This window comes from Antennarius striatus, chromosome 6 (assembly GCF_040054535.1).
Source record: "Antennarius striatus isolate MH-2024 chromosome 6, ASM4005453v1, whole genome shotgun sequence".
Taxonomy (NCBI): domain Eukaryota; kingdom Metazoa; phylum Chordata; class Actinopteri; order Lophiiformes; family Antennariidae; genus Antennarius; species Antennarius striatus.
In genome coordinates, this window is record NC_090781.1 from 12,012,698 (window position 1) to 12,027,381 (window position 14,684).

Sequence of the window (14,684 nt, forward strand, 5' to 3'; positions counted from 1 at the left end):
CTACAGTGCGCTGATGTCGTGCCCGGAGTGTCCCCCACCTCTCATCCATAAATCCTATGGGATATGCTCCAGCAACCGTGGGGAGCAGCTGACTGATGGAGTGAGAAACAGTTCCTGGTTCGCGAAAAATATTTCTCCATTCTTACACAGATGAATAGGAACACAGGGAAGTGATATGCAGAAAATGTGAATGTGTGACAGAGTCCAGGCTCTGTCCGACCACTGAGCCTGCTTTTCTCTTTCAAACAGAATTTTTTAACAACGCTGAAATAAATTCTTTTCTTTGCAACCCCTTTGATGTGGAAATTCAAACACAAACACCACGTTGTGATATACAATGTAACAGGAAGCAAAACAGCTGATGTTTTTCACTACGTCACTAGTTAACAGTTGTCTTCTGGGTTTGTTGTTCTAACAACAAGCGTCATCTTGATGTCGTGTTAACAGATGAATACAACAAAATGGTGCACCAGTACATTATGTAAATGTTTATTAGTTTATTTTGTTTGATGACAGGAAAGATAAATATTGTAAATAATTAAATACAGTTCACATAAAGTTTGAAAGTTACTTAAAGCCCTTGTGTGTGTATGTGTGTGTGTGCGTGTGTCACATTTGACCACAAAAGATGAAATGATTTATTTTCAAATAGAACACTACCTCATCCTCAAAATCAACATATGTAGTCTACATAACATGGATAATATATTTCCTTTGTTTCCCTTTTTAAAATTTCCCCACAAATATTGTAAAACAGAAAATAGATCCTGACAAACAAAACAGTTAATGGCTCTCCCATTCCATAGATGATATTAGTAACTCTCTCATCTCTCTACACTGTGTGGAGTTCAGTTGTACTTGGCCATGGGGTGGTCACTCCAGAGAGGCAGCTTGGAGAGTTTCTCTTCTGTTTCTTCTTGGATTGGCCAACCCCAGGCCTTAAAGAATCCACACAAATTCATCTCCACAGCCTCAGAGAAAGTCTCAGCATACAGGTTCATCTTTCCTTTATTTTCTTTGGGAAAGCCTCTCATCTTCAGGTAGGTAGCAAACACCTTCTTAAAGGCATCCCAACCAAACTTCTCCTGGAGCTGCGTGGAAGAAAACAGAGCGAGTGGAAAATGTGAAAAACTGTGATTTTCTTCCCACTGTTGAAAATTTTCTTGTTTAGTGTATAATTAGTATCTCAGGCTAATTATACACTTGCTTATGTCCAGGATGTACTTTACCATCATTCTCTCACCTGAATGTATGTCTCCAGTGCGACCCACGTTTCCCACTTTTTGAGTTTCCTGCCTCCCCTTGCGTACTCCGCTGCTCGATGGTTCCGATTTGCTTGCTTCAAGACTGGATGGGCCTGCGTCATACATGATAAAATGAAGTAACAAATACAACATATATACAGTAAATAAAAGTCAAACATGTTTTCATCATAACATTAAAAAGATGAGTTGTCTTTTGAACATGTCTTGCTGTTCAATCTAAACACAGTGATCACCTCACCTTCTCGCGGTTGATCCCCAGCACCTCTTCATGCACATACAAAGCCCACAGGTTGCATGTACACTCTGTGGTGTGTGACGGGAACTCCCAGCAGCCTCTCTGTTGGTTGTGTCCTAGTTCATGGATGGGACCCCACATGCCTGACTTTCGAATTAGCTTTTCGTTGACCATTGTGTTTGCTGCAGGCTTGTGTGCCATGATAGGATACCCTGCATGCATAAAACCTAGAAGGAGAGATAGTTTTAGAGCAGCTGTTCATGGTAATGAAAGACCAAAGGTTTGATAGAACGGCATGCAATTAGCATAACGCAAATACCATGGGAAATCTGCACATCAGTCACGATACGTTCTTTGCGACGAAATTTGCGTGGTTTGGCAGACAGGTCAGCAATGGCCTTCATAATGTCATTCCAGAGTCCTGCCAACTCGTCAGGGCGCTCCAGATTCCGAACAGCATCCGATGGAACAGTCAGGATGATGTTGTCAAACTCCAACTCCGCCCAGGGAGAAGGAGCTGAACGCAGCTGTGACCACTCCTCATTCGTTGTCACACCTAAGAAGGATACAGATTACTTTAAGGCTGGTTGTTTTTTGTTTGAGTAACTTTGATTCAGACATTATGACGATAAGACTTTGACCAGATGCACGTCCATAGACATAAATTAATTTACCAAACACTCACCAGATATATAATATGGTGCAAGTACAGCTTCCTCCACCACAACCTCTATCCCACCCACTCGTGTTTTGGGTGGAGCAACTAGGTAGATGAGCCCTCCCCACAGGTTCCACACCAGTATCTTCTCTGAGGCAACAGGAAATCGCTCATGAACACGTGGAGCTCTCTTCAACTCTGACAATTTGAGGTGATCGACTTGACAGCCTATCTGGATCTGAGGAGAACAGTGAAAATGTCTCACTGATTTTACATCCAGTGTTGTCTATTATGAATACATGACGCAAGGATGGGTTTGTGAGTTTTACTGTACCCTCCATCCCTGTTTGACAATCTCTCCTGGAACGGATATATTGGTCTTCATACCAGGACGGACGTAGAGTCCTGTGCTGATCCACTCCTCCCCTCCTGACAGACACACACGCACAACACAAACACACATACAGCAAAGATTATAGTACAGTGCGCCCTTGCGCATTAACACTCGCGACTTCACCTCATTGCGGATTTTTGGTAGGAAGTCACATGATATCGTACGCGCATTCTATTGGCTGACGGCATCCGGAAGTGCGCTCAGTTCCGTGAGTCTCGGACTTTGTGAGACCATAAGTGCTTTAAACAGTTGATAAGAGTGTGGGAAAAGGTAATACAGATGGAAGGTGGTTTATTATCAGTATGGGGAGGGTTCATAAACGTTTAAATTACCGTAGATAATAAAATAAATAGTTTGTCACTATATCGTGGAATTCGTTATTTGCCTGTGGTTGCTGGAACGCATTAACCGCGAATAACGAGGTGGCATTGGATGTGCAACTTTACAAATTCTGAATCTGAAAGACACGTTTGTGCTGAAAGTTGAGGTTTACAGAATAACACGTATGGTAAAGAACTTGACCTAAAAAAACAGTCAACAAATTTCACAAATCAATCAAGTCTAACCTCCTGTATTCACATCGATCTTGACTGCGTGGTTGTGAACAACAGGCAGCACTGGGTTATCCTTGATGAGGTGGGGTAGGAGATCGTCAGGATTCTGACACACCTTATAAATCTCTGAGCCCACTCTGAGGAGTAGGTGGTCTTTGGGACTCTTCACCGGACAGCTTTCACACACCTTTTAGGCAGATGACAATATTATCAAGTCTGTTGGAGGCATCTCACTGGTTTGGTCAGGTTTATGCTGGTTTGCAGAATTGTTTTGTAATGTTTGTCTTTTGTCTACTCACCTGTGGCATACCCGCCTTCATTACAATGTCAGTGAGAGTGGACACAATCTGTGCATAGGAGGGGCAGTCATGACACTTCATTCTCAAGTAACTCTCACAGTCTTTGCCCAGTCTCTTAAGAGACTTGTTCTCCTGACTGGTTAGATTTTCTCCATTGGCCACATGGTTTGCAAAGCGATGTAAAATGAGGCGGAAGTGGTAGGTATCCTTGACGTCCTGGCTCGGCACAGGAGCCTTATACAAACCTGCCCCTATCGTTGTGGGCAACAGACTCAAGCCCATTTTGTTCAGGATCTTGTTCCCTGAAAGACATTCAAGCAAACTCCACAAAAACTGTATCCTATTTTTGAAGTAATTCACATCTGAGTTAGATATTTACAAATGTATTAAATCTAAATTTATTTAAGTCTGGTCATTTGTATAAATTGTATCTTGTTTATGAAAAATAATTTCCTAAATTGTTATAATTCCTGACTAACTACTTTCCCTTTTATGTATAAGTCCTTGCAGTTGATAAATCATATGCATAACATTTTTTAATCATATGTTGTTTACTTGCATTACTGTTATTCTCTAAGACCCTTATAAGCAATTTTCTTACTTGTTACTGGAAAATGCTTCAAATGCATAATGTTTAATTATCATGAACTTTAAAATACTTATATAATAAAATTCTTAAAATACCTGCAAAATCTGTTAATGGGTTTTGTCCAGAATGTGACTGTGCCCAGTACCAGCAATGCCCAGCAATCAGCAGGCCTCCCCCTTCTGCCACGAATTCTGCAACTTCCTTTGCATGATTGTCACAGTATGCTGGACATACAAACACACTCAGGTCTGTGTTGAAGTTTGACTTCTTACAATTTAGCCCAGACCTCTTGAGAAATGGGATTGCCTTTTCTGGCATTACACCAACGACACCCTCCCGGCCTTCATCCAACCACCGAATGGCATTAATCCAAACTTGAGCCATTGACTGTTATGAAGAAAGTGATGGAAAGAAAGCCAGTCGTGAATCACAGATGAATATCTAGCTGATCAATAAACACATTTCATTTTCATTTCATTTTAATGTTCTATAATAAAATAACAGAGTTGACATGGTTTTACGGTTCCTGCCTTCATCAGATTAACTGAGCACATAATGACATTTTGTGCTCGAAGGCAGAATATTTTACATGAATCTTTACGAACCCTACCTCTCGTGACAGAAGTCCTTCGTGTGTAACAACAATGACACGTCCCTGCCCATAGTAGGCTCCTGCCAGGAATGCTCTGCCATCATCTGCAATCCCGATTGGAAAGGCTAGTGGTCCATGAACCAGAACCTCAGAGGCGAGCATTCCTCCACGGAGGTCAAACTCTGACACGTCTTCGAGTAAAGACTGTAGGTCATCCTCAAAATCCTTACCGATTCTGTGTTGTGAAGAGAGAATATGACAGCATAATAGAAGTGCCTGGTATGACAGATACGGCCTGTTTTAAGATTCAAAAGGTACATGCATCATATTCATTGCAATGAATATGTCATAATGATGCTATAATATCATAAAATAACATCGTATTTAACAATAAATGATAAAAATGTTTGAAGCAATTGAGAAAATCAATATTAAATATACTGTCATGATTACTAGAGTTAAAGAATGTATACATCCTCGTATTAACATTATGCAAAATCGATCATTTCTAAATATGCAATAAAAGTTAAATAAATGCACTCACACTACAGCCATCCAGGAGGAAGGAATCTGTGGGTAGACAGGAAGACACTCCTTCTTTCCATGATGTTCAGACAAGTAGATTCCGGCCACACCAGACACCTTGTTCGCTTGAAACAAAAGCAACGCATTCTTCTTGGGGTTTTTTCTAGCCCAGTTGTATGCTTGTCCCGCAATCAGCAATCCTCCTCCTTCTTTCATGAATGCCACCAGTTCCTTCTGATCTTCTTCCACACTATAGGCATTAGTTACATACACACCAAAGTTCTGATTTTTTTTAAAGCCCCCCACAACTTTAGTTTGAAAGTTGGAATCGCTGAGGTTGGCAGCAACCTCGCTGACTTTTTTGTGGATCCCAACGGACAAGTTTTCTGATCCATCTCCTTGCAGCCAGGTGAGAGCGTTCTCTACCAGAACAGGAAAGGAGGTCAAGTAGTCTTCGTGCCCCAGAACAACTATCCTCCCACGGCCGTACAGAGATGCAGCCATCAGGACCTGGCCTTGATTGTTCAATGCCAAAGGAAAGGAATGGTCTCCAATCAGAACCAGATCACTGGGAACACGACATCCACAGAGGTCCAGCTCAGTCAAGCCCTTCATCAAACACTGGTAGGCCTCTTCGTGGTGGTTATGTGGGGAATGGGTGGCCATGGTGACAAGGATCAAGTTGACTTGGATGTATGTTGTGTCAATTGATTGTCCTGTGGAGAAATAGAACGATTAAAACCCAAATGACGATATCATAATTCTAGGTTACTTCTCTAACAATCAAAATGAACATCAATAACTGGATCTACAACGAGTTGGTTCACAGACAAAAAGTTAATCTGATGCATTCAGTCTGATTCTGCATTCATCCAAGTAGAAGTTTGCTCATTAACAATCAAGCACAGACTTCAACATAAACATTTTTTAATGTGAAAAAAACGTCATCATGAATCTTAACTTAATTGCAATAAAGCAAATAAGTCTTGAGTTCACATTTGTTGTTTCTATTTATTATAGATTGAGGACTTTAGGCAGACATTCAATCTAAAACACACTGTATCACAAAAGGAAAAATACTTTTGACAAACCAGACAGTTAACTTGATTTCATCACGTCTCTGTGCATGTTTGGTGTAAATTTTATCTTATGATGACTTTATTTTAAAGTTCATTAAGAGAACCTGTTTTCATTATGTGTTTTGGTTTTAAACTATCTGTTTTGCCAGAGTTTGGGTCTGTGGTTGCAACTGAAATTAAAATAAAAGGTAATACACAAAATATGTGGCAAAATTGACAACATTTATAAGAAATATTACAGAATTTTTATTGGATGACTTATCTTTCTTTTAAGCTGTCTAATAGCAAACATAATTAAAAACTAGAACCAGCGACAGACTGCAACATCCCGCGACGCCCCTGAAATTGAAATTTTACCCTGACCTACCTCCATAGGTCAAAGCTAGTGCTCTGACCTACTTTCATAGATCAAAGCCCTAGCTTTGATCTACGGTCTTACACTGGCCTTCTCCCTCGTCTTTCTATCTTATCCGGTTCCTGAGTGTACAAAAGTTGAAATGTTCTTTTTGTTTCATCTTTCTATCTGCTAGGTTAACAAAGATATTTGGTGGACAAACTAATGGACGGACGGACGAACACTGACAATTACAATGCACCACCGCTTTGAAGCGGGATGTAATGATAAAATGTAAATATATGATATAGTTTCCGAAAAACCGGAACAATTAAAGTCCTGAGGGAACACGTTTCTACACGAGCACAATTTTGTGACGGACCGTTGTCGCACTACAAACATTCCCCCCTCTCAGGTATGAACTGATACTGAACTTTCACAACCAACTTACCGACAAATAACTTGTGGGGGAAAAAAACAATAAATCGTAGGATATTCAAAGTATACTCAACCCTTACCGTAAGATACAAAGTTGCGGCCTATTCGTGTTTTACACGATTTGTTTATAAAGTAAAGCTACACAATTGCTCGTGGTCGCGCGCTCACATGTCGTGTACGCTGATTGGCCCCTCCGGAGCGCGAGTCTCTCTGTCGGACAGGCGAGCTGTGATTCTGGGCCGAGGGCCGGAGACAGGAGTCACCGACAAGAAATGCTCCAGGCATCAGGGTGAGGCGCACTCCTACACGAATACACTGCGTGTTGGAAAGTCCTGTTTACCTCCAGACCATTGTTGTTGGTTTTTGAAAGCAGTACAGACTCATGATTAGGATGACACCAGGATTTTTGCAATTCTGTGTAGTGGAATGTGATTTTAAAAAAATTCTAAAAAACTCTATTTCCTGTGCCTCGGCCAGGAAAGGTTACTTCGCTTTTAGTAATATTTAGCTGCAATGAATTCTGGGTCATCCAGCGTTGTGAGTCATGCATTCATTTATTGAGCATGGAGATTTGATTAGGTATCACTGGAGTAAAAAGACAGTCACAGCTGAATGTCATCTCCGTAAGAAATCAGTCAGTTATCCAGGGAGATAAGTAGAGTCAAGGTGTGTTGTTTTTCTTTCAGTAGGGTTTGTACAATTGCATTTTGAAAGACAAGCAGTGACAGAACCAGTCAGTGGAGATATGTTAAATATGGAGAGAATATCTAGGCTGACACATCCATATGTTTGCTTTTATGCCGCTGAGGGTGTCAATGTTCAGAGTGACAAATGAAAACAGGATGTGAGGCTGAAACTGTAAAGCAGACTCCTATGCAGGAGGGAAACTTCACATTCTGATATTTGAGATTTTGTTAACAAAGAAGGTAAAAAAATTCTTCCAGATTTCTCACAAGAAGAGTCTAAATGACACTTACTGGAGGCTCCGGTATGATGAATGGCATTGAACCCTATAGTTTCTGTGGTTCTTTTCGGTGGTATCTGAAAAACATAGTGCTGTGGCATTTTTAAAAAAAATTTACCCAGAATGTTAAAAAAATCTTCCAAGAGTCTCTTTCAATGTTGTATTCCGCTGTCAGATTGAGCTTTTCTGCTTTTGCTCTTATCTACGTCAGTCTGGCTTTAAGGCACAGACGCTGTCAGATATCAAAGTGAGAAAACCCTCTAAGGCAGTTCTGTATTTGCACTAATCTATTTTGTCAAGTAGACTAGTGCATGTGTTATCAAAGTTATTTGTGACTGTCAACATTTTGACTGCCAATGTCAACTGAGAAATGCATAAAGGCTTTAATTATTGAGCAGAAGAGGAAGTCTTAAAAACAGGAATATACAAGAGTCCATTCAATGCTGGACACTCTATTGAGGACTATTGATGTAAAGAACGTAGATTTGTTTGCAAGAGATATTGATATCTTTGACAACGTACCGTCTTTTAAAATGGAGTATGAATGCACAGGATCACAAGTGTGATGTTTGTTGTTGGTTAGACCCATTGCAGCCCTAATTAAATCATAAGATTCCATCATGTATAAATGTTTCTTTGGTTAAATAATTATCAGGATGGTATTCATGTTTATTTCAATTTACACAAACCCCATTCCATTATAGGAATGCTCAACGCTGGCCAAGAAAGCCAGACACTGATTCATGTTATTATAATGAAGTGTGTGTGTGACTGACTGTACTTTGTGATGGGAGTAATTCTTGTGCTTCTTGCAGTGAAGGTTGTGGCTTGCTTTGCAGACCAGGATGTGGTTATTACTCAGGTATGAAAACAAATATTTTAGCCCAGCCCTGTGTGACAATTCAGCCCAAACGAGAAAGACATGAGTAGCAGGCTGAGCCAGACAAATAGCGGACTTAGTTCATCTTTGGCACAATACTATAAGTCTAAACGATGACAGCGCACCTTTCTTTTTACTTAATTGACCCACCCTTTTTATCTAGCAATCAAAAGTCTCTAACAGCACAGATTTGCAGTCCAATCCCCATACATGTCAGATTTCTTCCACAGCTGGGTCCCAACCCATCTTCCCTGGATGGTGAGGAACTGGGACGGGGCCAGTCTGGTAAACTCACCCATGGAGGTACCCTGTTCCTGGTGAACCAGAACCATCCATTTAAACTACACTTCTCAATGAGCTCAAACAGAGCAGCCACCAGTGCTGCGCAGAAAGGGTTAAAATCAATAGCTGAGCCAAAGGTCACAAGACAGAAGAGAGAGGAGGAGGCACAGCTGAGTCCAAATCCAAAGCGCAGTATCAAGGATTTCTTTTCTCCTGCTTCCATGAAGGTAAAATATTTGATTGTTCTGTTAAAGGCTACTTGGTGAATTCTTTCCTTTCTCAGAAATAACACTTATTGGTCAAAAAAAAAAGGGGACTTTGCTTGAATTTTATATTATTTCCTCTAAAGCCGACCAAACGACAGCTGAGCCCAGAGAGTGGCCAAACTAAGGTGAAGCGCCAGCGAGGAGCCAAAGAGGCCTCAGATCAAAATGTGACTGAACAGGAGCAGGAGAGACTGGCAGAGGAGAAGCTGAAGCAGCTGCAGGAGTTAGCAGAGAGTTCTATGACAGAGAGGAGCAAGAACGCACAGCCTTCATCATCATCTTCATCCTCCTCACCGTCTTCAAAGGGCTGCCTAAAGAGCAGCTGGGCACAGATCGACAACCTGATGGTTTACACTGCTGCTGGTGTGAAAGGGAGTGACAAGGTGTGTCCTGTTTCTGCTGTTTTATTTATGCATTCATTTTGGTGCCTGAAGTGAGAGTTTGCTCTTCATGTCTTGTGTGTTTTCAACATCAGTTGATAAACCAAACAGTCAGTAATCAGCAGATTGATTAGGTATGAAAATAACTGGTCACAGATTCAATTTGTGCAGTTAGGTTTAGTAAGACGTGAACTCATTGCCTCAGGAAATGTGAAGTCCTTCAAACAGCTAAACAGTGTTAGCAGCTCTCCAACAAAATGCTTCTCTTACCAGCGTTGGATCAATTTTCACTCCTGCTGACTTATTTTATTTAGAAATTACACAAAGGTGTGAAAGGTATTTACTAAAATTATCCTGCACAAAATCTGAAAAATGCATTTAAAGTGTTTCAACCTATGATTGTTATGCACCAGTGGTTTATTTAGCATCATGTAGCTAACGTGTAAACCTTGTCTCTACTTTTGGTCCTCTGTAGATTGCTGGGTTTGACATAGACGGTTGCATTATCACCACCAAATCTGGCAAAGTCTTTCCAACAGCGCCAGATGACTGGAAGTACGCCTGTACTCTGAAAATCCTTAATTATTTTCAAAAATGAATAAAATAATACACTACTGTCTTCTACCTTTTTTTTTTTTAAAAGATCTTTTTACAGCAATGTATGAAGATTAGGATTCACATCTGCTCAATATTTTCTGATTCTTTTTGTGTTTTTAATTATCAGAATTCTGTACCCTGAGATTCAGCCGAAGCTGGCCAGTTTGCTCAGGATGGGATACAAGGTAGTGGAATAAAAATACAACCGCTATGATTGATATATTTCAAGATTAATTTTATTTACTCTGTTGGTCCTCTATAGGTGGTGTTCTTCACCAACCAACTTGGAATTGCTAAAGGCAAACTGAGACCGGAGGTGTTTAAGTCTAAAGTAGAGGACATCCTGGCTACGCTGCAGCTCCCTGTGCAGGTTTGTTGAGTTAAACGTTTACTATAATTCGTTAATTCATCTTCTTGTATATGAGATGATCATTATCAACTCGCCTTCAGCCGCTTATCCAAAGTTAGGAGTCACAGGTGTTGCTGGAGCCTATCCCAGCTGACTACAGGCAAGACATGGGGTACACCCCGGATGACACGCCAGGGCATCACAGGGCAGTTTAATAATACAGTATCTCTATTTCTGGAGAAAAAAAATCTTACCTGTAAATCCTTTCCTTGTCTGTGTGTCAGGTATTTGTATCAACCGGTCCTGGTGTCTACAGGAAACCAGTGATGGGAATGTGGAATCACCTGTGTGTCAAGGTAAACAGTTTGGGTCACACCTCGCACATTGTTTTTATATAGATTTAAAGTACAGTACACAATAACTGTAGACCGGCTGTCCAGTAATCACTCCTCACTGTTTTGTTCACTTATGCGTTTGCATTTCTGTTTTTTATGTGTACCTATTCTCAGGCAAATCAAGGTGTGACTGTGGACCGGACACAGAGTATTTACATAGGAGGTAAATAAGATAACTATCAAGCAGTGCTGACACAACAGTAAACATCTCATATATGCAGGTTGCCATCACAAGTAACCTGTTTCTGAAAAATAAAACTTTTTGTTCAGTCCTGTTTCCTTAAATAACAGTGATCCAAATGTTTAGTCACAATATCCTTAAATTGTTCTAAATCCTTGTCTTCATGCTCATGACTTAAACCTAAACACAACTGACTAAAGTTAACAAGAGTAATCTAGCACAGGAGTGGGTTTCCAAACTGCAACATTGTCTGAAGAGCACTTGATTCCCAGACAGCCAGAGGCGCTGAAGCACACATACATTAACAAATGGTTTCTGATATTACCTCCGTGCACAGATGCTGCTGGCAGGCCAGAGAACTGGGCTCCAGGGAAGAAGAAGAAGGACTTCTCCTGCAGTGATCGACTGGTAAGATCTGTAAACAGGCTAAATGTTTTAGGCACGTCAGGCCACTCCTCCTCCTCTATATTCTTCCCCTACACCTACCTGGGACTTCTTGTGTTTCTCTTTTTTTTTTTTTCAAGTTTCATCTTAGAAATGTTTGCCTAATGTTGTCTGTCTGGTTTTCACAGTTTGCTCTGAACATTGGGCTGCAGTTCTTCACCCCAGAGGAATACTTCCTGGGCTGGAAGAGGGCATGCTACAACTTACCTAATTTTGATCCTGTAAGCACACAGATGTTACCTACTAGTATCTTGTTTTCATGTTTTCCATGCCAGGTTGTCCTTCCATCCCTTATTTATAGGCAGAAATGTTGTTTTCCTCATTTTTGAACATTGCAAGTCAATTATAGGTAAACTAGTTGACAAATTACTATGAAACTAGGCAGTAGGGTGAATTCTGTGACCCCAAAGTAATAATGACACCAGTGAGTCCAAATTCAAAGCATGCAATAAAGGTCAAAGAGTCAGATTATGGGATTATTGTTTTAAAATGCGATGACATGAAGAGTCAATATTTTTCCTTTATCTGAAAATCTAGCGGACCCTCGACTGCAATGCACGACTGTACGAGCCGCCGTCTGCCTCTCTTACCTCCAGCCAGACGGAGGTTGTTGTTGCCGTGGGTTTCCCTGCTTGTAAGAGAAAGAACACTGTATAGAATGTAGCTTATTTGTGGCGTTGTCTGACCCCGTCTCCCTCCACCTCCTTTTCTCCTCAGCGGGTAAATCTACCTTCTTCCACACCCACATTGTTCCTAAAGGCTACGCGTACGTCAACAGGGTGAGTGCACAGAATAAAGGGGATTTAATGAGCGAGGCTCCTGCACGGCCTTAGCTTGAAATTGTAGTTTGTATGGAAGAGGTAAACTGTCATAAATTAAAGTGGTTGTACTTTGATGCTGTATTGCTTTTATACCGTATTTGAGAAAATAGATTTTAACTGTTTGTTTTATCATTTTTATTGTAATTATTATTATCATCAGTCCCTTTTTGTAGCTCCCTGAGGTCTTTCCTGACAAGATGTGACCAAACGTTTGTTTTGTGCAGGATGCACTTGGTTCATGGCAAAGCTGTGTGTCAGCATGTCAGCGCTATCTGAACGAGGGCTGCAGTGTTGCTGTAGACAACACCAACCCAGACGTGGAGTCACGCAAACGGTAATGCACACCGTGTTGTGTAGAAAAAAATATGTGCGTGTTTCCCTTCATGTTTCACTACGCATATACACTACCAGTATACTTATGCACTATAGGACACCCTTTGCTTTGATGACTCCTTTGACATTCTCACATTCGGACCATCAGAGTTGTTGTTCAGAAGTCAGGTTGGTTACACAGTTCAGTCCTTTTTCACAACTATTAGAATCCATTTTATGGCAAGAACCAATTAGTTAAGTAAAGAGAAAACTTCAAAAGCTGAATGTATCCCCAAGTGCAGTTGCAAAAACCGTCAGGCGCTACGACGAAACTGGCTCACATGAAAACCGCCCAGGGATTGAATGAGCTTCTCCTGCTGCTGAGGATAAGTTCATTCAAGTGTTAGTAGGAGACACATCTCTATATCTAGGCTTCAGAGGAGGTAATGGGAGTCAGATGGACCACAGGGTGAAGGCAAAAGGACTAACAGGTGCTCAGAACTCAAGACTGTTCAAGACTGTTGGAAAACCATTTCAGGCAACTACTAAATGTCAAGAGTACAAAACAGTCATCAGAGCAAAAGGTATACATTAGCAAGAATTTAACATAAAACATGTTTTGAGGTATTTCACGTTATTTTATTTATTACACAATTCCACATGCGTTCATTCATAGTTTTGATGCCTTCAGTGAGAATTTACAAGGTAAATAGTCATGAAAATAAAGAAGACCATTAAATAAGGTGTGTCCAAACATAGTGTTGTGTAGATTCAGGATCCAGTTCACCAGGTTCATATTCATGCAAACAGCATTAGATGAAGCTCTTACTCATTACGAGTAATTCTAGACACAGATTAGTGTGTTGGTAGACACGACAGATGTTCAGTTACTACAATCATTTTAGTTCAAGATGGTCGTTGCTGTCCGGGATTTTAACAATAGATTTAAAAGGGAAATATTTTGTGTCTTGACTCTCAGCTGAGTCAAGACACTTTTTTCACAAGTATTTTTTTAAAATGCAGCGTCACTGCTGTATCTTCGACGGGCTGAGCTGAGAGGCCCTTCCATATAGATGCCTTTAATCATGTGGGTTACAGATCATGAAATAATGCTATTGTTGAACTGTTGCTTCAAGCTATGTGGACGTGGCAAAGGCTGCAGGAGTTCCCTGCCGCTGCTTCTGCTTCACGGCCTCTCTGGAACAAGCAAAACACAACAACAGGGTATGATGGCCTCTCCACACCGTCGGCCATTGTTTCAGTTCATTCTGAGGGGCGTCGGCTGTTCATTTAATTCAGTTCTGTTGTTCCCAGTTCCGTGAGATGGCTCCATCAGACGGCAAACATCCAAAGGTCAATGACATGGTGTTCCATAGCTACAAGTAAGAAATATCCTTTTTTCTAACAAACTCATAAAACATATTTGTGTCACAAAGCTTCAGCTACTGACACTCAATGTGTTTTATGTTCTAGAAGGTTTGTGGAAACTTCTGTTTTGTACTTGTTTCTCAGTTAAAAGATTTAATCTTGTTTTCTCTGAACAGAAAACACTTTGTGGCTCCTGCGCTCTCTGAGGGATTCTCCGAAATTCTTCAGATCCACTTTGTCCCGAAATTCAACGACAGCCAGTCAGAAGCTCTGTTCCGACAGTTTTCTGAGGGCTGATTAGACATTGGTGACTTTGACATTGACGCAGACAAAATGCACAGCAGTCTTGAAACAAATTGTAAACAAAGTGTACTGTATGACAAATGTCCTGGAACTACAAAGTGCGGCACAAACATTCAACATGACCTCTGTTTGTGTTGAATCCATCTTAGTGGCTACTTATGAATGTTTTAAATACTAAAT

At 40.8% G+C, this 14,684-nt stretch overlaps 2 protein-coding genes across 3 annotated transcripts; one reads left to right on the top strand and one right to left on the bottom strand.

Annotated features, from left to right (window-relative positions):
* Positions 1-506: 506 nt before the first annotated feature.
* On the bottom strand, positions 507-11,672 carry LOC137596480 (TRPM8 channel-associated factor homolog). 2 transcript variants are annotated; one of them, XM_068317056.1, is made up of 14 exons: positions 11,582-11,672; positions 10,935-11,024; positions 7,940-8,003; positions 5,131-5,827; positions 4,605-4,821; positions 4,090-4,381; positions 3,406-3,707; positions 3,119-3,293; positions 2,493-2,587; positions 2,186-2,396; positions 1,820-2,056; positions 1,504-1,727; positions 1,244-1,357; positions 507-1,091 (listed from the first exon to the last, which is right to left on the bottom strand). In XM_068317056.1, the coding sequence occupies exons 4-14, from the start codon at positions 5,775-5,777 to the stop codon at positions 849-851; spliced, it is 2,757 nt and encodes a 918-aa protein (XP_068173157.1). In that variant the 5' UTR covers positions 5,778-5,827; positions 7,940-8,003; positions 10,935-11,024; positions 11,582-11,672; the 3' UTR covers positions 507-848. The 2 variants fall into 2 exon arrangements, with proteins under 2 accessions (XP_068173157.1, XP_068173156.1); XM_068317055.1 differs by lacking the exon at positions 7,940-8,003 and having other exon boundaries at positions 11,582-11,666.
* Positions 6,926-14,673, top strand: pnkp (polynucleotide kinase 3'-phosphatase). The gene is made up of 17 exons (XM_068317059.1): positions 6,926-7,251; positions 8,742-8,788; positions 9,037-9,315; positions 9,438-9,737; positions 10,210-10,289; positions 10,459-10,516; positions 10,594-10,701; positions 10,965-11,036; positions 11,190-11,238; positions 11,594-11,664; positions 11,829-11,921; positions 12,238-12,334; positions 12,418-12,479; positions 12,746-12,855; positions 13,970-14,057; positions 14,148-14,215; positions 14,378-14,673. Exons 1-17 carry the CDS (start codon positions 7,131-7,133, stop codon positions 14,496-14,498), a joined length of 1,824 nt encoding a protein of 607 aa, XP_068173160.1. The 5' UTR covers positions 6,926-7,130; the 3' UTR covers positions 14,499-14,673.
* Positions 14,674-14,684: the final 11 nt, after the last annotated feature.